The 23,561-nt window shown below is 39.3% G+C and overlaps 2 protein-coding genes across 2 annotated transcripts in view; both read right to left on the bottom strand.

Moving 5' to 3' along the window:
- Nucleotides 1-3,542: 3,542 nt before the first annotated feature.
- On the bottom strand, nucleotides 3,543-6,076 carry LOC124862861 (C-Jun-amino-terminal kinase-interacting protein 4-like). Its single transcript, XM_047357041.1, has 2 exons — nucleotides 5,315-6,076; nucleotides 3,543-5,003 (listed from the first exon to the last, which is right to left on the bottom strand). Exons 1-2 carry the CDS (start codon nucleotides 5,442-5,444, stop codon nucleotides 4,885-4,887), a joined length of 249 nt encoding a protein of 82 aa, XP_047212997.1. The 5' UTR covers nucleotides 5,445-6,076; the 3' UTR covers nucleotides 3,543-4,884.
- A 1,909-nt stretch (nucleotides 6,077-7,985) lies between these two features.
- Nucleotides 7,986-23,561, bottom strand: part of LOC124862860 (C-Jun-amino-terminal kinase-interacting protein 4-like) — a 45,226-nt gene continuing 29,650 nt past the window's right edge. The window contains 22 exon segments of the mRNA XM_047357040.1: nucleotides 7,986-8,745; nucleotides 8,912-9,083; nucleotides 9,165-9,313; nucleotides 9,477-9,544; nucleotides 10,719-10,799; nucleotides 11,040-11,156; nucleotides 11,264-11,471; nucleotides 14,392-14,607; nucleotides 14,690-14,864; nucleotides 14,961-15,077; nucleotides 15,182-15,271; nucleotides 15,800-15,929; nucleotides 16,013-16,177; nucleotides 17,031-17,087; nucleotides 17,171-17,301; nucleotides 17,390-17,441; nucleotides 20,120-20,272; nucleotides 20,383-20,440; nucleotides 20,718-20,732; nucleotides 21,202-21,213; nucleotides 23,109-23,230; nucleotides 23,312-23,405. Of these exon segments, the coding sequence (XP_047212996.1) occupies nucleotides 8,573-8,745; nucleotides 8,912-9,083; nucleotides 9,165-9,313; nucleotides 9,477-9,544; nucleotides 10,719-10,799; nucleotides 11,040-11,156; nucleotides 11,264-11,471; nucleotides 14,392-14,607; nucleotides 14,690-14,864; nucleotides 14,961-15,077; nucleotides 15,182-15,271; nucleotides 15,800-15,929; nucleotides 16,013-16,177; nucleotides 17,031-17,087; nucleotides 17,171-17,301; nucleotides 17,390-17,441; nucleotides 20,120-20,272; nucleotides 20,383-20,440; nucleotides 20,718-20,732; nucleotides 21,202-21,213; nucleotides 23,109-23,230; nucleotides 23,312-23,405 (2,555 nt within the window). The 3' untranslated portion in view covers nucleotides 7,986-8,572.

A 23,561-nucleotide genomic window follows, 5' to 3' on the forward strand; every position in this document is an offset into this window, starting at 1 on the left:
AAAGCGTGCAATCAGGTGTTTTTTATTTTATTTATTTATTCATTGTTGCAGGTTGAAATGTCTAGATCGCAAATACTAGTTTTTTGACAAGTTTTTAATAGCTTGAAAAAAAAGACAAAACATACATGTACAGTAGATCCTGAAGTACCAGTCACAGCATCCTCCACAATTATGGGCTTTCCTAATAAAAAGGTTTTAAACTTTTGAACTTCTGATCTGACAATAGATATGGGCAAGTTTAGGTGAGTAGCTATTTACTTGTAGCAAGATCAACACGTCTTGTTTATTTGTATGGCATGTTTTCCTGTCTTTTCTATTTCGAAGAGTGGCCAAGAGAAAAGGAGCCCTGCATCACATCATATCGACATACCTGTTTCACTCTATTGATATTTGCTAAAGCTCCCCAGACTTCTCAGATTTCTTCCTCTTTAGTTAGTGCCCAGTCTGTTTTACATGAACGTCATGGTGATGAAAACAATATTCAAACTCAAGCCAAGTATGGGTGTAAACTTTCAAAGCATAAAAAATTAAAAGATTTAGCTCTGTCTAGGGGGTTAGCTTTAATAAAGCAATAGAGACTGCAAACAAGTGGTCCTATTATCTCATAATTAGGAGCACATCAGGGCAACGAGGCAGTGCGAGTTAGGAAGTACCGATCAAGCAATTCATCAATTAATCACAACTCACACTTCCCTTCTTTCAATAAAGTTCTAGAAACTTATTCTGTATCACTTCGCAGTTAGTTTAGTTTGTTTTGGGCAGAACATGGATTTGACACTACGTTTAAAGGGAACATATCGTGCAAATTCCAATTTTTTAGCCTTTAAATACATTTTGTTGTGTACTTGGAATCTGTAGGAGTGCAGAAAGGTTGAGTTTAGTCTCTCCAGGTGTTGCAGAGATATCTTTATATCCTGTTTAGGCCATATTTCTCAGTCCATTCAGTTTTTTCTATCATCTGTTATGTTTTTCCATCTTTAATGTTCAACCAAAAATAAATCAACAAAACAAATCGGTTAGACGAAAAACATAGGTTGCAAATCTATGCAATGCTGTTTTTTTTTTTAAGTCTCAAAAACCCGACACGCTTTTGGCTTTGTGTAGACTTAGAGACACACTGTAAATGAGAATGGAGGATTCATTACAGTTTACCAAAGATCAACAAATAGAACTGAGCCTAAGAAAACAGCGGGATGGTCCAGGCGAACACAGTGGAAACACTGAACAGACTGAATGTACCCACGGTGGCCCTGCTGATTAAGGACAACTGCAGTCTGTTGACAGCAAGGTTTTTTCACAGCAGGCAGGTGAAGGTAGTACTGACCACCTGCCTGTTTGAGTCAATGCAAAGGTCCAACTTTTCCATGTTTGTGCAGGACACTTTCTGCCAGACTGAATCATTTGAGAAGAAATGTTACAACTTAGAGAAAAAAATGTTGTGGTTTTATTATTTTTCTTTGATGATTTTAGCCTCAATTGGCTAAAATCATACTTAAAGCTAAGCGTCAGTAATTTAAATATTAATTAAGTTTTCCATAGCATTAATTGATTTTTAAATCCCATGTTTCCATCTTTATTTACGTGAATCCCTTGGGTATTTGTTTCTGCATCAAAAAGGATATGAGTTGATCGTATCCAACCTCCCAGCTGTAATTCAGTCTTTCATCCAGGCTCAGAATCCCTCGCCTGTGTGACGTCAGGAAGCTCTTTGTGTGCCTGTTTGCGGCATCATTGTTGGCTCATGTGTGGCTGAAGAGGATGAGAGTGGGTGGGAGGTGGGCTCTGCGTTGTGATGTCAGGGAAGTAATTATGTGTGGAGATGCTGCATCCACACACAAGCTTGACAGCCTCCTACTGGCTGAGAGGAGACCACATGGGTTTGTTTCCTGTGTGCATCATGAGGATTACATCAAGAAAAGCTGAAGGTCTGTCTGAGTTTGCTTTATTAGTTCATTTAAAACAGGTAATACACACACGTTTTAGGTGAGATGGGGGTGCTCTGGACAGACAAGTCAGTCACACTCCAACTAATGACCAATCAGACTCAGATTGACCCCCCTATGGTCAAGTTGGGGTAACCAGTAACTTTTGATATGTGATAAAACAAGTTAAGTCAGGTTAAGTCCAACATAAAACTCATTCTACAAGAATAAAAACATCTGGATATAATGCAAGCTGTCTTGGAAACAAACAAACAAAAAAAACTTCAGCTAATCAGCAAAACAAAGCATATAGCACCACCTTGTGGTAGACATTATTTCACACAGTGTCCTACGCACTCTTGAAAACCATGTTAAAATGCTATTATTTTAAAATAAGTTCCTCTTTTGTTGCAGTAGCATAATTTCACATTTACAAATCTGCTGCAGGTCTAAAACAATGAGCTTTGGGGATTTTTTTTTTTTCTTTACCTCGCCTTCCTCACTGTGTGAGACGGTAATGTAAAGCTGAGTTCCTATTCTTTTTTCTTATTCTTATAGACTGTAGATATGGGTACGTTTTTGTGGGGAGTTATTTCGTGATTAAATATATAAAACACATCTGTTTTACTTTTGTGGCATGTTCTCATCTTTCCCAGGGGAAACAGTACATTATGGATTAGTAGCAAAAAACTCAACATGATGAAATTAAAATATTATGCATTCTGGATTTACAGGTCCTTCTCAAAATATTAGCATATTGTGATAAAGTTTATTATTTTCCATAATGTCATGATGAAAATTTAGCATTCATATATTTTAGATTCATTGCACACTAACTGAAATATTTCAGTTAGAGTGCAATGAATCTAAAATATATGAATATGCTAATATTTTGAGAAGGACCTGTATCTTGGAGAGAGCACAATTCATGTTTCCATCAATTACAGGAAGTCATTCATGCCCTGAAGCAGCAATGTAGATGCTTTAGATGTTCTGAGTTCTTTCCTGACATCCTGGAGGAGTCATTGATCCGTTCTTGGAGTAATCTTGCTAGGGCATGGGAAAGTTTACAACTCTTTTGTTTACGCTATTTGTGGATAATGTCTTTCACTGTGGTTCTGTGGACGCCAAAAACCTTAGAAGTGGCTTTGTAACCTTTTGAAAATGTATATATGTCACAGACCTTTACAGATCTTTAACCTACTTCATGCAGTCAGGCAAGTCCCATTTAAGTGACTTGATTCTACAGGTCTAGAAGTAATAAGACCTGGGTGTGGATCTAGAAATTGAACCTAAAAACTGGTTAATCACATTTGTAACCCTAATCGTTTAACAAGAGGACAATTACTTTTCTTATAGAAGCCTGGTCGGTTTAGATATCCTTTTTCCTTAATAATTTGTATTTACTCAGATTATTTTTGTTTAAGGTTTAAATTTGTTGAATGATCTGAAATATTAAAGTGTGACACAAAAAGCATAGCATTCAGACCCCAACATAAAACCTTTGATACAAACTCACAAAAACAAGTATATTCATGTCCGTTCCATCCAACAAGGTGGCAATAAGCAATAGATGCTAGTTGTTTCTTTAAAACAACACACACACACACACACACACAATTGTTTGCATTAATCTATTTTATTTAACCATTATTAACAATCATGTAAACTCATTGGACTATGTTGTTTACAATAGCCTCCTATGATATTTTGTTCATGTAGAAAGTTACATTCTGAGCCCAAATGGGCTCCTTAACAAAGGAGAAAATAAATACTGGAATGGCACACACACACAATATAACGTTACTGCTATGAAATGGACTTGGGATCAAACTTGGCCCCCGCTCTTTTGATATAAAAACAAATTAAAACATCTGAAATCGTACAGCCATCTTGCTATCATATTACAGTCAGTCATTAAAACACTCATTTCATTAAGTAGCTCCCAAAGGAACTCAAAATGTCAAAATAACAATAAAAACTTCATAATTGCCTTTAAGACCTTCAGTACAAGGACAAATAAAAAAACAAGAGAGAAGGAGAAATAATGGGAGACTCTCTTTAGTGTTGTGTGGTCCCCTGTAATAAAATCTAATACAACCAATTAACTCAAAAATCCCTCGACTAGCAAATAAAAAAAGAGTCATGACCTTTCGTCTTCTTCCTCCAACATTTGGTTACTGTAAAATCCTAGCAAACAAAAATTTGAACCTTTTAATTCTCCCTTCATAGAATCAGGACACAGTAGATTACATTACTTACACTTGTATTCCTCCAGACTTTATTATGTGACTAACATTTAACATTTTAAAGTGCCATTGAGCTGAAGCAAACAGGAAGCAGTGAGCTGACGGCACCGGCGGCCATGTTTTTTCACCAATGGGATGGAGGTTTAGCTCCAGGGTGGCCGAGCACATATTTTAGTGAGGACACAGGACTTCCTCATGCAAACTAATGCTAACCTGGTTCTTCTATTCACAAGGAAACCTTACCAAAGTGCATGGATGTTTCTTCATGTGGCAACCTAGATGATAAAACAGTCTCTGAAACAAGGTTTATTCCCATTAGGTTTGATTCTAATTATGCAGAAAAAAAGGCTTTACTTAACAGAAAACTACTAAAATATCCCTTTTACCTTTCATTTTCAAACCCTTTAGGTAAACATTAACATGATCGGACTAATCATGCTGAAGTGCAACTCAGCAGCGCGGACATCTGGACGGTTTCTTTTACGTTAACATAAACATGAGCTTCCTGGTTTTAAATTCATAAGGAATAAAATGGTACAAAACACTGAATAAAAATAATTAGTATTTTTTGTTGTTGTCATTTTGTTTTCTTTACAAAGAAGTTGTTTACTCAGGCAAAGAGGATAGTGGAAAAAAAAAAAAAAAAAAAACGAAGCGGGACATGCGGGCTTGCTGGAGGGCCCCGCGGCTGATGCAGCAATCTGCGATGTTTTTCACTCATGAGGGGTGGCAACCTGCCAGACGATGAGGTGGCTTCGCTCGGCCTTGGCGGGCGCCACCGGCTGGCTGCTGGCCTGCTCGGATAAACCGTCCAGCTCGCTGCCTTCATCGCCTGAGGAGGAGGTAGATGAGTCAAGCAAACGGCGTTGCATCACAGTAAGCAGGTGAGACATCCGCTGTTTCTCTCGACCTTAAATTTGTATCTCCACTGTGTACGAAACGTGCACATGCCTGGTAAAATGCCAGGTTGTGGAAATGTAAAAACAATAGTCGAAGACAAATCTTTTCAAAACCTTTTCCGCACATAATGAGACATTAATTCTGGACAATTCAACTGAGAAACAATCAAATCAAAACCTGGCATCATAACAGGGGTGTGCAGACATTTAGGAGCTCCCTGTACATGAAGTGTGTTGGACCCACCGATTCTAAAGTCAATGTAACCTTCTCCTCCGCTCATGACCAGGTATGTTTTGGGTTCAGAGGTTGCTGTGTCTGAGGATTCAGATGGAGGATCATCAGAACCTGAATCTGCACTGCCCGGAGGTGGCATCGCTTGACCTGGGACAGAAAGCCAAATAAGAAGCAGTCCAGAAAGACTTTTTAGTTAATCTATGATTATTTTAGCTGACTTACAGCTTGATAAGAACAAAGAGCCCGGGAACAGAATAAAAAAAGACAAGACACAAATGCAATATCATCTCATCCACCAAACTAAAACTACAGCTGTGAAAATAATTCTTCCAGACTTTTTCTGCTGACTACCTACTGATATACCCTGATCACTGTTAATCAGGAAAACCTCAGAAACCAAAGTTCAGCTAGAAATTGTAATATGTCAAACACTTTATAATGAAAGATTACAGAAAAGGATGGGAAACCCACGTTTGTTTTAAGTGACACAACTTATCATTAAACGTATCAATAGAAGTTCTAATAAGGCAAAGCAAGTTTATTTCTATAGCACCATTCATACACAAGGCAATCGAAAGTGCTTTACATGGCATCAAAGAAAAAACAGAAAGAAAATAACAAAGAATAAGCATAAAAGAATTGCAAGAAAGATATGTTAAAATATAAATAATAAAAGGCATAAAATAATATATCCTGGAGTTACAGGAGAGCTTTTGCTCTGACATATATTGATGATCAAACTAACTCATTATTTATACCTTTCAGTTAGAGCCGAAGTAAAAGGAGCAAAGTATTGAAGCAGAATGAAGACAACATGCAAGCAGATTAAAATATACATCTGATAGTCGTTTCATACCAAGATCTGCCTCGTCAGCTCTTGGTTAGCTAAAGAAACAAGAGAGAAATATGTTAACAACGCCTGCTGATATTAAAATCTGTGCATCACCCCTATTTCAAGTAATCTGGATAATAAAAGGGCCTTGATTAAAGTAAACATGAAGAGTTCAGTTCCAGTGAATTAGAGACAACAGTGTGCATGGAAAAGATTCCTATATTCTACATGTTTTACCCGGGATGTTAATCATCTCTGTACCATCTGACCTTGTTTTAGAGGAAATATATACAGGTCCTTCTCAAAATATTAGCATATTGTGATAAAGTTCATTATTTTCCATAATGTCATGATGAAAATTTAACATTCATATATTTTAGATTCATTGCACACTAACTGAAATATTTCAGGTCTTTTATTGTCTTAATACAGATGATTTTGGCATACAGCTCATGAAAACCCAAAATTCCTATCTCACAAAATTAGCATATTTCATCCGACCAATAAAAGAAAAGTGTTTTAATACAAAAAACGTCAACCTTCAAATATCATGTACAGTTATGCACTCAATACTTGGTCAGGAATCCTTTGGCAGAAATGACTGCTTCAATGAGGCGTGGCATGGAGGCAATCAGCCTGTGGCACTGCTGAGGTCTTATGGAGGCCCAGGATGCTTCGATAGCGGCCTTTAGCTCATCCAGAGTGTTGGGTCTTGAGTCTCTCAACGTTCTCTTCACAATATCCCACAGATTCTCTATGGGGTTCAGGTCAGGAGAGTTGGCAGGCCAATTGAGCACAGTGATACCATGGTCAGTAAACCATTTACCAGTGGTTTTGGCACTGTGAGCAGGTGCCAGGTCGTGCTGAAAAATGAAATCTTCATCTCCATAAGCTTTTCAGCAGATGGAAGCATGAAGTGCTCCAAAATCTCCTGATAGCTAGCTGCATTGACCCTGCCCTTGATAAAACACAGTGGACCAACACCAGCAGCTGACACGGCACCCCAGACCATCACTGACTGTGGGTACTTGACACTGGACTTCTGGCATTTTGGCATTCCTTCTCCCCAGTCTTCCTCCAGACTCTGGCACCTTGATTTCCGAATGACATGCAGAATTTGCTTTCATCCGAAAAAAGTACTTTGGACCACTGAGCAACAGTCCAGTGGTGCTTCTATGTAGCCCAGGTCAGGCGCTTCTGCCGCTGTTTCTGGTTCAAAAGAGGCTTGACCTGGGGAATGCGGCACCTGTAGCCCATTTCCTGCACACGCCTGTGCACGGTGGCTCTGGATGTTTCTACTCCAGACTCAGTCCACTGCTTCCGCAGGTCCCCCAAGGTCTGGAATCGGCCCTTCTCCACAATCTTCCTCAGGGTCCGGTCACCTCTTCTCGTTGTGCAGCGTTTTCTGCTACACTTTTTCCTTCCCACAGACTTCCCACTGAGGTGCCTTGATACAGCACTCTGGGAACAGCCTATTCGTTCAGAAATGTCTTTCTGTGTCTTACCCTCTTGCTTGAGGGTGTCAATAGTGGCCTTCTGGACAGCAGTCAGGTCGGCAGTCTTACCCATGATTGGGGTTTGAGTGATGAACCAGGCTGGGAGTTTTAAAGGCCTCAGGAATCTTTACAGGTGTTTAGAGTTAACTCGTTGATTCAGATGATTAGGTTCATAGCTCGTTAGAGACCCTTTTAATGATATGCTAATTTTGTGAGATAGGAATTTTGGGTTTTCATGAGCTGTATGCCAAAATCATCCGTATTAAGACAATAAAAGACCTGAAATATTTCAGTTAGTGTGCAATGAATCTAAAATATATGAATGTTAAATTTTCATCATGACATTATGGAAAATAATGAACTTTATCACAATATGCTAATATTTTGAGAAGGACCTGTATTACAGACAGTCAAATAGAATAAACAGAGTGGCTAGAAAAGCAGGGCAGGAAGGTGAAAACATATAGGTATCCCGGTCAAACGTAACTCCACTGTTGATACCTGTCATTCGCATCTCAACAGCAGATTTTAAAAATTATTGCTTATTTTTATGTGAATGGTTTGCAAAACTGTGGGTGTAGATTGTTTTTGTTGTTGCATTGAGGAACATGCGTTTTCTTTACAATAACAGAGGGACCCTGCTGGCTGCTGCAGTGCCTAGGCTGTGATGTGCTCTGCATGTTCTGCTTAGATATCCCTAGCAGCTGTAAAACATTAGATGCAGAAGAAGGTTTCCCTACACACCCTGAACTGGAACTTCAATGAAATATGTTACAAGTCAAATTATCAACAAGTCATATCCAAACAGAGCGTATGTTGAAGAGCAAAATACTAAAAATGCTAACTTCATGCTACAAATGCAATAAATTAAAATTGAAGGCCTTTTGTGAGATTCAGCATATTTTTGTTGATGCTGTTGCCATCTGGAGGTGTGTATTTTTACTCTAAATCAACATTATACACCTTTCGGGTAATTATGTAATGTAGGCTTGTGGGACCTTCAGATAATGGGATGGAGATGATGACTCCATTTCCTGTCCCCACCCATAGTCGGTTGCAGGAAACCACCAGAGCTGTGATTCTTACGAAAGAGAAGCCAAGTTTACCAGTACCTGGAAAGGGACCGAGTCGAAACAAGAGTGAAATGAGTTCAGAATCTCGTAAAAACACAGAAAATAAAACTTTAATTACAGTTTTCTGGAGTAATAAACATGACCTCAAATAACTTTTATATGGTCTCATGTAACAACTAATCTGGGTTCTAAACAGCAGTCATACCCAGCATTTTGCTGACGTAAGGCTCAATGTCCACGTCTTGCAGGTGCTGGTAGGTGTGGGCATGAAACAAGCGCAGCGTTGAATCCAGTCGGATGGACACCCAGATACCGTCTCCGACCCAGGCCAGCTGGCGCACCTGACTCTCTTTGCGAGGATGAGCATCAAATGACTTCTTAAAAGTGAAATACAACAATAAATGTCAAATGTTGCCTATGTTGTGCTAACTGAAACAGGATTCAAAGAACTAGTGTACCTCTATCCTCATGGCTTTGGGCTGAATAACGTAGATCTTATTTCTGTAGCCACACCACACCTTGTCATGGACCACCGTCATGCAGCGGATGGAGTGGTGTGGCCGCCCCAGATCCAACAGGTGGTAGTTGGTCAGATCCCACTGACCTTCTGAAAAAAGCAACAACAGAGTAAAAAAAGGCAAAATCATCAAAATGAGACATAGTTTTTGCTAAAAAATTACATAAGAAATTCAATATGATCAAAAGACAAAATGAATATTAAACTCTTGGTGATGTTTTTTGACTTCAGAAGCTGCATGTTGCACACTTACCGGCGCCTCTGTGAAAAATTGCTAAGGTCCCATCAGCCAAAGCTACCAACACCCTCCCTTTAACGTGTCTGCAACAAGCAAAGCACATCCGTTAGACATGTTTTCTGTGTTACTGTACCCTTAACAATTATCAGCACTTCTAAAGTTGTTTAAAAAGCTTTAAAAAAAGTTGATAGTTAATTGCTGTACCATTATGTTAAGCACAACAAAACATAAAAACCCAGCCTTAAATCTGAGCACATTTCAGAGGAGGAAAACAATCCATACTAACAAACATTTGTTTTTTTAATAAAACCAAATTTCCTCGAACATTTCCTGTACAATTTAGGAAACTGAAAACATCTTTCCAATTTCCACTTTACTTTTCCAGATTGATACTGTAAACGCCTAGGAACACTCAATAAAAAATCGATGACTTCCTGATTGCACAGGATATGAATATGACACATAAGCCTCTATATATCTATTAGCCATTCTTCAAAATGGGAAAGACAAGAGAGCAAGCGGTTCAAATAAAGCAGCTCGTTGCCCTCCTCTAGAAGCGCCCACACTTACAGTCGGAGCAATAAATAAAAGGTTAAAAACACCTGAAACTATGAGAACCAAGGCCAAGGTCAAGGACCCAAGATAATCATGACACCGGACACAATGAGAAGGACGGCGAAAGCGTAAACGTGTGCTTTGAAAAACTCTACTCTGATTTGCTAAGTAACACCGAAGATCTTTTTGGCAACAATCATTCCAGGTGGGTCTGGTGTGTAACAAAGGACAAATATATGGAAAAGCATCCAATGCCTGTCAAAGATCTGTGGGCCATTTTCTCCTCCAAAGGTTTTAGGAACCTTGTTAAAAGTGCCTGGCATCCCCATCTCTTTAAAATACCTGGACATTTGACCTGAAGAGGACCAAGGACTCTGGACAGAGATAGTGCAAAGAAGGAATGATCCAACATCCTTTTCTGTATCCTCTAACCTTGTGAATACTGGTTTCTGTCCAATAGTAACAGGAAGTGGTGCACAGAATAAAAGCAAGGCTGACAGTAGGTGTGGGATCAGTGATTTTTTAATGGCGGGATTTTTTCCCCTTTGAATTAATGTAGTCAAAATAAACATAAATTGTTCTAAAATATTTTAGTAAGAGATAAAAGAAAAAGACTAGTTTAATACGAAACATTTTATACACCATCAGCAGAAATAAGTGTGAATGGTACTGTAGGTGTGGCACATCTAACACTGTACTTACACAACGCTGAGGATGGAGTCTTTGAGCTTAATCGCATGGAGACACTTTCTCCATCGTGCTACAGACGAGTGCACATACAGGCTTTAGGATGAAGAGACAGATAAATTCAGAACTTTAGTAGATGATTTCTATGTATAATTAAGTACTCTAGGTCATAATTACTTCAAGGGAAATCATGATATCAATGGCAACATTAAACAGATTACATTTATTACCACATATTATAACTTTCCGTCAATAAACTTGTTCATTAATGGTGGAGCTGCCCCTTCATTTTAGCCAAAACTAACAGCGCCCTCTGGTGGAGGCTGCAGTGCTCACCATCCGTTCTGAGCTCCCAGCCACATGGTTGGTAGAGCGCTGCTCATCCTCAGGACTTCACTATCGGACGTATCAATGACTTCTGGCAGGGAAGGCTCACCATCCTGCACAAGGCCCCTGAATGTAAAGAAATCAGCAGATGTATCAAAATTATCAATTTATCTATGAATACTTTCAGAGTAGTTGGTTTACTGTCTCTCCTTTTCGGAGCTAATCATTCTCACCTCTGTGCCTCTGCAGGACAGGAGTCAGTGGGCCCTACCCCCAGAGGGTCTGTAAACACATGCTCTGTGTAAATTCCTGGCTGGTTTGGATATGCTCCCTGATCTTCCTCTCCTTCACCCACACCGGCGTTGGCCTCTGTCGCTTCTGTTGCCTCTTCGGCTGTAGGAACCCCGTCCTCTGTTGGGCTTGTCTCTCTGGACAGTTGAACTGTAGGAATTGAGAATTAAACGACTGTCCCAGCATCAGTTACTGGGAAAAGTTTAAGAATCCTTGTTTCAAATTTACAACTCAAAGAACGATGGAGCACAAGAGCTCTAGAGAGATTTATACAACACAAATGTTGCAACAGCTATGCTATTAGTTCACTGAATATGGTGGGAGACGATCACACAAGTTAAGAGTTTACACACAAATACAGCAAGAAATGTCTAGGTAATCAATCAGAACAAAGAAAACTGACATAGCAGGGACATACCATAAAAAAGGATCTGAAAGGTAAACACATCAAAACAACCACAGGCTATACCAAACCCTTTTACTATACCATTAACTCAGAGTAAAAACCGCCACATTCTGATAAATAAATCCTTAAATAATTATTTATATATGTAATAATAATAAAAAAATATATATACAGTAACAGACTGACATATGTTTGTAGGACTGTCAAAATATTTTTCATATGCAAGAATAAAAAAAGTATTGTAAAAAGAAATTACATTACATGTTTAATTTATGCAAAAACCTATATTATTATTTAATTTGATTATATGATTTAAGAATGTATTTGTTCCTTTGTTGGCTGGATGGTTAGCAGCTGGTAGAACTGTTGCCCTGCAGTAAAAAGGTCCTGTGTGTTTCTGTTTTGCCCTGCAATGGACTGGCGACCTGTCCAGGGTGGTCCAGGCGGGACATTTGATTGGTCTAAAGTACAATGACAGGAGTGTTAGCCCCACCCACTGACTGATTCTACATACAGGGGTTGGACAATGAAACTGAAACACCTGTCATTTTAGTGTGGGAGGTTTCATGGCTAAATTGGACCAGCCTGGTAGCCAGTCTTCATTGATTGTACATTGCACCAGTAAGAGCAGAGTGTGAAGGTTCAATTAGCAGGGTAAGAGCACAATTTTGCTCAAAATATTGAAATGCACACAACATTATGGGTGACATACCAGAGTTCAAAAGAGGACAAATTGTTGGTGCACGTCTTGCTGGCGCATCTGTGACCAAGACAGCAAGTCTTTGTGATGTATCAAGAGCCACGGTATCCAGGGTAATGTCAGCATACCACCAAGAAGGATGAACCACATCCAACAGGATGAACTGTGGACGCAAGAGGAAGCTGTCTGAAAGGGATGTTCGGGTGCTAACCTGGATTGTATCCAAAAAAACATAAAACCACGGCTGCCCAAATCACGGCAGAATTAAATGTGCACCTCAACTCTCCTGTTTCCACCAGAACTGTCCGTCGGGAGCTCCACAGGGTCAATATACACGGCCGGGCTGCTATAGCCAAACCTTTGGTCACTCATGCCAATGCCAAACGTCGGTTTCAATGGTTCAAGGAGCGCAAATCTTGGGCTGTGGACAATGTGAAACATGTATTGTTCTCTGATGAGTCCACCTTTACTGTTTTCCCCACATCCAGGAGAGTTACGGTGTGGAGAAGCCCCAAAGAAGCGTACCACCCAGACTGTTGCATGGCCAGAGTGAAGCATGGGGGTGGATCAGTGATGGTTTGGGCTACCATATCATGGCATTCCCTTGGCCCAATACTTGTGCTAGATGGGCGCGTCACTGCCAAGGACTACCGAACCATTCTTGAGGACCATGTCCATCCAATGGTTCAAACATTGTATCCTGAAGGTGGTGCCGTGTATCAGGATGACAATGCACCAATACACACAGCAAGACTGGTGAAAGATTGGTTTGATGAACATGAAAGTGAAGTTGAACATCTCTCATGGCCTTCACAGTCACCAGATCTAAACATTTTTGAGCCACTTTGGGGTGTTTTGGAGGAGCGAGTCAGGAAACGTTTTCCTCCACCAGTATCACGTAGAGACCTGGCCACTATCCTGCAAGAAGAATGGCTTAAAATCCCTCTGACCACTGTGCAGGACTTGTATATGTCATTCCCAAGACGAATTGATGCTGTATTGGCTGCAAAAGGAGGCCCTACACCATACTAATAAAATTATTGTGGTCTAAAACCAGGTGTTTCAGTTTCATTGTCCTACCCCTGTATGTTTTTGGGACATAATTCAAAAAAATAAAGAAATCCTAACATTAATGCACTATTATAGGTAGACAAAAATGTATGAAATACATCATTAATGATAAATTTAAAGTAAAAATAAATGATGTTGTCATTAAAACAGACTCACATACATATATGGTAAATAAAAAAGTATGCCCATATTTGATTGATACATATATAATTTATAGATAATTTATTTATTTATTTATCTATTTATTCATTTTAAGATTTTATTCAAATTGAAACAAATAGGATATATGATTTATTTAGTTACAAGATTGCTCACTAATTTATTGTTCAACTGCACTTAATGATATCCAAATTCAAATATTGAATTCTGTATTTAAACAATTATTACCATTTTATATAATCATAAAGAGAATGTTTGTTTATTTTGCGCTATATTTATGTTTTTCAATCATGAAAAAAAGTTACATATTTTATACTTTCCATATTGGATACTGAAACCCACTAATTTACTCTTTAGTATATACTAATCTTATCAGTTACACAGTCCAGTAGCAGAACAACAAACTTGATATTTTGCGACCAATAGACAGATACAGACACTGCGCATAAAGGGCTTTCAGAAAATATAAGATAAAAATAAAAGACTGGTCAAATTTGACTCAGCATAATGATTGGTCTATCTCCCAATTCCAACTGTGACTGCAAAGCAAACCTTCAAATTAGTCTACGTTCTGTATCAAGGAGGTCTGATACTATAAATAATGCCAAAACAAATACTGGTAGGTCATATACTTCTTGTTAATGGAGCAAACTGTGGGAACTATAGGCAGAAGATCTTCAAGATGTTTGAAAAATTTGAGATTTTACATAAATCGGCTCCCTCCAATGAACTACCTGAGCCTGAAGTGGCGCTGTACTCCGCTGGCTGCTCAGAGACACCTAAGCTTGCGGTTTGAAGAACGGCGGTGACGCCTTCAGCTGCCGCGGCTCCATCGCTGCCTGTTGAGCCCACACTTGCCACACTGCCGGCCAGCGAAACCCCGTCCCCTTGGGTGGCCTCCGGCTCCTGGGGTACCTCCTCCCCGGCAGGATAATCTGAATCTAACACACCTGAAGGTAACACACAGGATCATTTTTTTCAAACTACTAAACGTAAATCAAACTGAATATGAAGTGTGACCCCTTAACCTACCAGGTACACTAGCAATGCAGACTACATGTGTGTTGCAGGCGTAGAAGGTGTCAAGCACCTCGGTGGGCTGTGTGGCATCCAGTACCATAACTTTAGTGGAGGAACTGGTGCTCATGCACACCCATACACGACTGGATATCTCATCCTGGACAATCAGCTCCTTCTCCCCTTTTTCCTGTTTTTTAAAGCAATTACACAAACAGAAAACAATTTTAAAAATCATTCTTATTTACTATTTAAACATCATATTAAACACCTATGAAATACTTACCTTGTTCTCCTGCTCTAGCTGGTCCAGGCTACTCTGGGAGCCCTTTATCTGCTTTGTCATTTCTGATGAGGGAACCCTCCGACCCCCAGACAAGTTGACCCCTGCAGCGCACCACAGCTGAGTAACAGACAAATGTGTCTTCAGAAATCCAATAAAATACACCAAAAGTCCTGAAATGTGCTGCTTAAATTTCCGCATTTTCCAGCTATGCAACTCTCTACCTTCATAGAAGCATCTTTCTGGTCCAAAGGCCGCAGGTAGACAGGTACGGGTAAATTCATTTTGTTTTCCATCTGCCCCCCATTTACAACCTGCAGAAATAAAAGCAGATAGAGAAGCATCAAATGAAGGGACTGATGCTAAAATCCCGAATATGAATCAAATTTTAAGATAGTTAAGATAATTACATACAACAAGGTGATGCAAGGTTACCATATCAAAAAATAGACTGTGTTGATCATCATGACAACCGATGACAATCAGTCCTACACTGCCTTGAAAGGGATTCATAATCCTTTCACATTTTGTCAAGTTACATCTACAATCCTCCATTTTACTGGGACCTTTCATTTTGATAGGTCAACACAAGATAGTGCATTATTATGAGGTGAAAAGAAAATGTTTACATTTTTTATTTACAAATAGAAATATGAAAAAGGGGAAGGCCTTTCACAGATGCTCTCTATTCAATCTGACTTAATTTCAGCTATTTTGCCGAGGGGTATTAAGTATTAACTCAGGGGGGTTGAATACGGACCCACACCACACTTTTCAGATTTTTATTTTGAAAAACAGAAAAATATAAATCATATATGCAAAAGTGTGTCAACATTTCACACCTTGTGTTTGCTCGGCAGGCTCCAGCCGTGCACAGTGACCCGTCCGTCCTCTTTTTGCATGTGGGCCTTAACCTGTCGGTACTGGGCTTTCTTCTTCTCCTTATGCGAGGGCGAGCTGCACTGCTCCGTTCTACATGAAGATCCAAGAGAGAGACACGTCTTTAGCCAATAGATGCACTGTATCCATGCACTGCATGTCAATACATCACTCACCCTTCATTCATGAAGTCAAATATCTTGGACTTCTCTGTGGGGAACTGGGAGAAAGTGCTGCTCCGCTTCACCAGGCTCCCTGGGGAGTTGTACTTTAACTTGGACTGGTCCTCCACTGTCTTCATCACCGAGGAACTGGAGGAGGAGCTAAACAGTCTGCTGAAGCTGCAGGCGGCGAGGTTGCAGAAAGCCGAGAGGGACACAAAGCAAACAAAGGAGTGCAGGGGAAGAGCAAGGTAGGGGGTCAACAACCAGACAGTAAAGGAGCACCAACATTTACTGTACCACGACAAACAAGGAAGCATGCTAGGAGTTGTAGTCTAACTCAACACTTTCTATCACATCTTTCTACAGTCAAACTAATAATAAAACAACCAATTAAAGAAGTTCCCACTGATTAATTGCTGCATTAAAAAAAAAATCTAATTTAAATCACACCAGATGTGATTGACTGTGCATTCATTATCTCATTCCAACTAAGGAAAAATAAAACATCAAACACATCTGCCTAGGATTTCTTTGTCACTTCTCCTTTCTAAACTAATCCTGATAGGTCTAAATATTGCCTCTACTGATCTCTTTGAAGCATCTATATTTAAAACTTGTGAATCTGGAGTTATAAACCATTTGTATATGTGGTGTACCTGCAGCTTCCTGTGAGCAGACAGAATAGAAAAAACACCAAAAGGCACAGAGCAGGCAGGAGATAAGAAAGATCCAGGAACACAAGGAGAGTATTCACTAAGAAGTTAGTAATAACAACCACTCAGTGCAAAGACTGGATAAAGACATTAAATACTCAGGAACAGTTCTTTGCCAGTAAAGGAAAGTTTAAGGTTCAACAAGAACAAATCATCTTTACCTAATGCTGCCCCTTCAAAACCAAATCCACGAATAGATAATGAAAAGAATAGATTTATGGGTTTAAAGAAAAATTAGCTTCATGAAGGACTTGGAAGTGTTTTCTGAGTAAAGTCCTTAAAGACGTATGCAATTAAGTACATTTAGAAGGACTCACAACTGCCAGATGCTTGATCTCTTTTTTTCTGTGAGAGTTGGATTTTCTCTTGAAGCCCTGCAGGTGAGGACATGATCACTTTAGTGTTGACCTATGTGTACAGACACACAATAAACAGCTTCATCCATTCATTTAGTTACCTGATCATCTCCGTCCACCTCACAGCTTCCTGGAGCTCCATCAGCCGCTCCTTATACTGGTTCCTCTCCATCAGCACTCTGGCCATTTCCACTCTGGTGAAGCGCTTCCTCTGAGCTGTTGGTACCTCACTCTGTGGGAAGGAAAACACAGAAATACAATCATTATCTTAGGACAAAAACAAAAAATCAGTTGTGCAGATGGAAAAAAAAGAGATTTACATCTTCTTCATCTTTGCTTTTCTGCTTCACTTCCTCTACTTCCTGTCGGACTCTGAAACAGGACGGGAAACATTTTGACATTTAGTTTGTAGTTCTATAGAGCTGTGATCAAAAAAATACTTTTGTGTTTAAAAATCTAATAGCTAGATCACAGTCTGAACAATAATTTTTAAACTCTGAGACAATAAAAAAAGACTAATGCATGCTGACCAGAAGCTAGGGACGTTTTGTGGGTTTTTCATGTCCTTTAAGACCATTTTGAGAGTGCACTGACCAAAAGGCCCAAACAGATCTCCAGGGGTGAAATTCTACTCCCAAAGTGGTCCTACTAAGCAGGGTGATACTTTTGAGATGACCCTGAACCTTCAAAGCAGATCTTTGTGCATTTTATAGTTGAGTATCTCCAGCATTGTACGTCTACATTTCTGTATAAATTCATCTCAGTTAAATCTCCCCTAAACCTAATTTCTGCCAATTCCCATCTGTACTATAAGTCTGATATCACCGACTGGGTGTCACCAGGATGCTACTAACATCATATGAGACCTTTTACATCTAGGTCACCAACTTCTCATCTTCCTGCACTTAAGGAGGCACCTCAGCTCATTAAAAACGTGTACCTCTAGATTTAAAAAATAGCTTTTATGTTTTCAACACATATGTGTAGTATTTATATATGTACATCCATGCATGCATGCATAGGTATATACATATTAGCATGTGTGTATGTGTTAATAGGCAGTATGTGTACAAATATGTATTTGCCCTCTTTTTTGATATCGTTACTTATTTTGTGGCTTAATCACGTCTGTCTTGTTTTCAATTCATCACCAGAGAAGTAGAATTTAATTGTTTAATGTACAATCACAATAACATTTTGCTGAACTGAATTGGTGCAATTTACAAACATAAATAACATTCACAGTATTTCTGCAGCTTAAATCAGCTGAGATGCAACGCACTTTCAGCGTCAGCAGCAGAGCAAGATGAGACCAAAGGCGTCGGATCAATAACTCAACATTATTAGGTTGTTTTACTAGTTATATTTTAAAGCAATGTAGAGTAAAGTCTCAGAAGTCTTTAAAAATGAGTAAGCTCTAACTATACTGAGATCAACAGGTGAAATTCACAGTGTTCTGACGTGTCGTGACTGGCTGTAATTGTCTACATGATTAGCGTTTTTCTATCGAAAGAACTCTCGTTCTTGAACAGGTTCAGTTCACGTGCCTTCCAAGCATGAGTCATCAAGAGTGGACGTTACACAAAGTGGGGGGGAAGCTTGGTAGTAAGACAGCGGAGCTTGCTTAGCTGCACAGAATGTTCCTTCTAATGCAAAAAGAGAGCATCCATAAACTACAGTTAATGTTGTCTGCAGCTTCGACCCGCCCACAGGTGACGTTGCGGTTTGCGCAGAAGAACTAAATATTCTGCGGTGCCAGAGTTGAACCAGAGTTTGAACTTTGGAACCTCTTTTTTGTCGGTGGAAACACACATCAACGGCTTGAAATCACCGAACGGCGTTGGTGGAAAAGCGGTAGAGGTCACCTTTTCATGATTGTTTATTTTTTTATATTAAAGGGGGACATATTATACAGGTTCGATTCCAGCTTCCTCCTGCCATATGTCAATGTGCCCCTGGGCAAGGCACTTAACCTCAAGTTGCCTACCGATCTGTGTATCGGTGTATGAATGTGTGAGCGTTCGTGAATGTGGTGCTAGTGTAAAGCGCTTTGAGCGGTCTGTATGACTGGAAATCGCTATATAAGTTCAGTCCATTTACCATTTGTTTGGAACACAGAACAGGGATAAAAGAGGAGCCTGTGGAGCTACAATAACAAGGAGTTCAGACCAAAGCATTGCAGTTCCACTTTATAGAGACCACAAGTGAATGATTTAAGTGTGAAAAGGAAGAATGTAAAGGCATGATTTGTCCTCTAAAGCATCCGCTGATGTCTCAGAATGAAGTTTCATTGGCCCATGGGTGCCCTAAGTGGTCAGATAATTATTAGTCAAATAATCAGACCGCAAATGAAGTTAGTTTCAGTTTCAAGTATCCTGGATCCCCATATGAATGGGCAGTCTTCACAGTGTAGCATGAAATTATGTAATGTTAATTTTGGATCATTGTTGTGTAATTTAAGTCGCAGATGAGTTAATTCTGTAGCCGTGGCACATACATGCAGAATGCATGACTTGCAGAACTTGTGCTGAAGATCCCAAACAAAAATTCATGGCAGCCTGGCTTACCTAGGGAACAAACTGTGTGCTACAGTGTCAAATTCAGTATAAGGCATGAGTTTCCTATGCCATCTGCAATAGTGCGGTTTTTTGGGGTATTGCTTTAAACCAACAATGAAATACAGTTGTTGTTTTAGGACAAATAGCTATATTCTCTATTTCAGAGTGATTCTATTTGTTCCTCAAAATGAAACAACTATAAACTGATGAATGTTTCATTTTTTTGCTAAATCACTGCTTTCTTTTGCTGACAGAAACTATTTATGGAAGTGGACTGTTTATTATCCCGAAACTGCTATCTAAAGCAACCTCAGCATTGCAGCACTAAAGACATAAAAATATTTGGGTAATTTACCCCATACCTCAGAGCTTAGTGGAAATACAAAGGTATAGGGCTGAGATAAGGTTCAAGGACCCTTAAAATATTAATTGGGGACACAATCAGGTAGCTTTGCTGAAAACCAACCCTTAGTGGTATCTGTTCTGACTTACTTTTTCAGTTCCTCCTCCAGCTTTCTGTTTTTCTCCTCTATCTTGTTTTTGGCCTGCAGCAAAGCCTCCATCTCCCCCTGCAGCACCTCTTTCTCACAGGTCAACTCATCCACCTTCAGGATCAAATCTTTATTAACCACATTCAGAGCATTCCTGGAAAAACGAATGGACATACAGAGTTGTTGTGCAGGAGAATTTCAATAAATTAGAATACCTTTGCTTTTATCTATTTATTGAAATGCACTTTTGCAAAATGTACTCACTTTGTCTCAAGCAGTTGTGAATTTTCCTGGATTAGATTCTCCACTTCCCGACCCATTCCTGAACAGGAGTGAAAGCAGCATTAATTCAAACATTATGAGCTAAACACATATTTTAAAAACAAACATCAATCTAAAGTTCTGATTATTTTAGCACTACACAGACTATCTAAACTAACTACAAAATTAAATCTAATTTAACACAAACACAAAAACCCTTCTGCTGGGATATCTACCACAGTAGGTTTCACACAACAACAAACAACAACAACACACAGCAGCACAGCACACGCACATGACTGACAGGAGAGGAATGGAAAGAGCAGGTGAGGTCTTACCAATCAAACTAAGGTCTGAGAAAACCATGCAATCCGAGTCAGGCGGAAGAGTAAGAAAGAGAGACAGATAGAGAAATGGGGATAAGCATGAGACAGTGAAATGACCAAAATGATGAAGGAGCCTGAGCTGAATCTGTAGCAGCAGACCCCACAAGCCATAACGGAAGAGCTGCTGCTAAATCTCTCAGGCTGGTTGCATCTGACTATTTCAGCATCAGAAGACAAGAATACAAATACGAGGGCTACAAAATATACATTTACAGCTGCAAAAAAGAAAGGATTCAACTCCATCATTCATGCAGAGGACCTTGTAAAAACAAAGCCGAAGAATAAACTGTGTATTACTGATGCTAACTGTTCTTTAACGTAATGAAATGAAGGTTTGAGGTATAACAATGGTGCATAATGGAAGAGGGTGACTAATGAGTAGAGTCAAGGGGGCAGAAAACTGTAAATCAGAGGAAAAGGTTGATATTATACACACCAGAGTATTCCACTGGGATTATGGATAACAGCCAGAGAATGGGATACAGGAGAGAGAGATGATGTTACCATGGTTACAGGGCTAAGATAGTATTTAACAGCTGGACCAAAGCATACAGAGAGGAACAGAAGTGTGGAGCAGGTGTAGGTGACCATTAGTAAAATATATTCTGCTGCTATTATATTTTATAATGTAGCAGTGAGGGTTTAGGGCAACTGAACAATAAAACAAAATCTAACAGGTGACAGATTTACAGTGACTTGGAAAACTATTTGTACCCCATTTTGTCCCAAAAGGTGGAAACTAATTTCCATTTATTTTATTGGGATTTCATGTAACAGACCAACCCAAAGCGATGATAACTGTAAAGCAAAAGGAACACTGGGCTGCAGTTACAGTTTAAAGACTTTTGGCATATGTCTTAATCAGCATTGCACTTCCAGAGACTTTTTCCCATTGTTCTTTGCAAAATATCTGCATTTAGCTCTGTGTATCGCATCTCTAACTCTTATAACTTCCCTGTCCATGCCCAGGAAAAGCATTCCCACAGCATAATGCTGCCACCACCATATTTTACAAGGGGGCTGGTACGTTCATGGTCATGTGCATTTTTTGTTTTCCACCACACATTACCTTTTCTGTCTCCTCTGATCAGACCTCCTTCTGACACATTTTTGCTGTTTTCCCTACATGGCTTGTGGCAAGCTGCTGTGGGATTTCTTATGGACTTCCCATCCATAAAGTTCAGATCTGTTAGGTGCACAACTGATAGCAGATTCTCCAGCCTGAGCAGTCACCATTTGCAGCTCCTCCAGAGTTACCAAAGGCCTCTTGGCTGCTTCTCTAATTATTGCTCCTCTTCAGGTGGATGGCCATGCCTTAGTAGGTTTGCAGTTGTGCCAGATATTTCATTTTTAGATGATGAATTGAAGGTCATCGTGAGATGTTCAAAGGATGTAATATTTTGTTTTATAACCTAACTCTACTTTAAACCTCTAATGCTTTCACATGAAATCTGTATTTATAATATTTATTATAACCTGATGGACTCTATTCACCAATTAACTTCTGAAGGACATAGCTTGTGCTGGATTTTATTTAGAAGTATCAGAGCAAACATCGGGCTCAATATCTACACTTCTTAGACATTTATTTAATTTAAAAGTATAAGAATATATTCCTTTCCCTTAAACTCCACAGCTGTGCACTGCTTTGTGTTGGTCTAGAACGCAGAATAGAAAACGCTGAAGTTTGTGGTTGTAAAATTACAAAAGGTTCAACGTGTAAATACTTTTCCAAGGCTCTGCAACTGGCAGTAAAGCTAAAGTTAATCAGATTGACAATATAAGCAATAAAATAAAAAGTTAATGCCGAGTCACATAACTGAATTATTTTACATCACATCAGAAAGTAAAAGGTAGATTAAAGTCACATAAAGAAGAACTGCTTTCAAAATAGTTTGCTACGACATTTAGTTCTTTTAAAATCCAGCTCAAACCTCCCGACATTGCTTAAATACTCGATGTTTCAATGTGAGGGTAAAGAGGCAAAATTCAGGAACCACAGTTCAGCTTTCACTTTTAAAATGTTTGAAAGATTAAAAAAAAATCTAACAGCGTGAAACATTATTTCGACACTACATTGTAGAAGCCTCAGAAAACATGCAAAACTTCAAAGCTGATTCTGTTCTTTCTTTGACCACAGTGTAGCCTTTAACATAGCATTCAAAACCTGAATATGAAGCTTCATTAGATCAATATAGTGAATATTGTGAAGCGACAGCAATCACTTTCAAATCATATGCAAATCCAAGCATTTCATAGAAGCTTTTCGCCATAAAATCCAGTTGAAATGTCCTCAGAAAACCATGTAGGAATGGTCCACGTTTAAACAAAGTTTTAACTCACCCAGCAGGTCGGCCCCTTCGTCCACATCCCCTATGAGCCCCGTCCCCGCAGAGGACAGCTCCTCAAACAGGGAGTCTGTGTTACGGTCAAACGCCAGGTTTTCGATACCTTTCGTGGGAGTGCTGAAAGAGTAACCGTAACAAGAGAAAATCATGTTTTGGTGCAGAGAAAATCTGATTCAAACAGAGCGCTGCTTGTACTACCTGCAGGGTTTGTATCCAATCAGATCCATGTCCAGCTCAGGAGTGGACTCAATAATGTCCTGCACATCTGAGTTTTCCTCATTTTCAGGCAAACCTACAAGAGAAACAGCAAACAAGATTAAGAGTACAAAATATTTTCTGTTGAACGCTAAAAATAGGTTTCCAGGCAAGAGCATCATAAAACATTTTGTAGAAGTTTAAAAATAAATATACAGTGTATTGTGAATGTATGATAACCCTTCAAACGTTT

The sequence above is a fragment of the Girardinichthys multiradiatus genome, chromosome X (genome assembly GCF_021462225.1).
Source record: "Girardinichthys multiradiatus isolate DD_20200921_A chromosome X, DD_fGirMul_XY1, whole genome shotgun sequence".
NCBI classification, from domain to species: Eukaryota; Metazoa; Chordata; class Actinopteri; order Cyprinodontiformes; family Goodeidae; genus Girardinichthys; species Girardinichthys multiradiatus.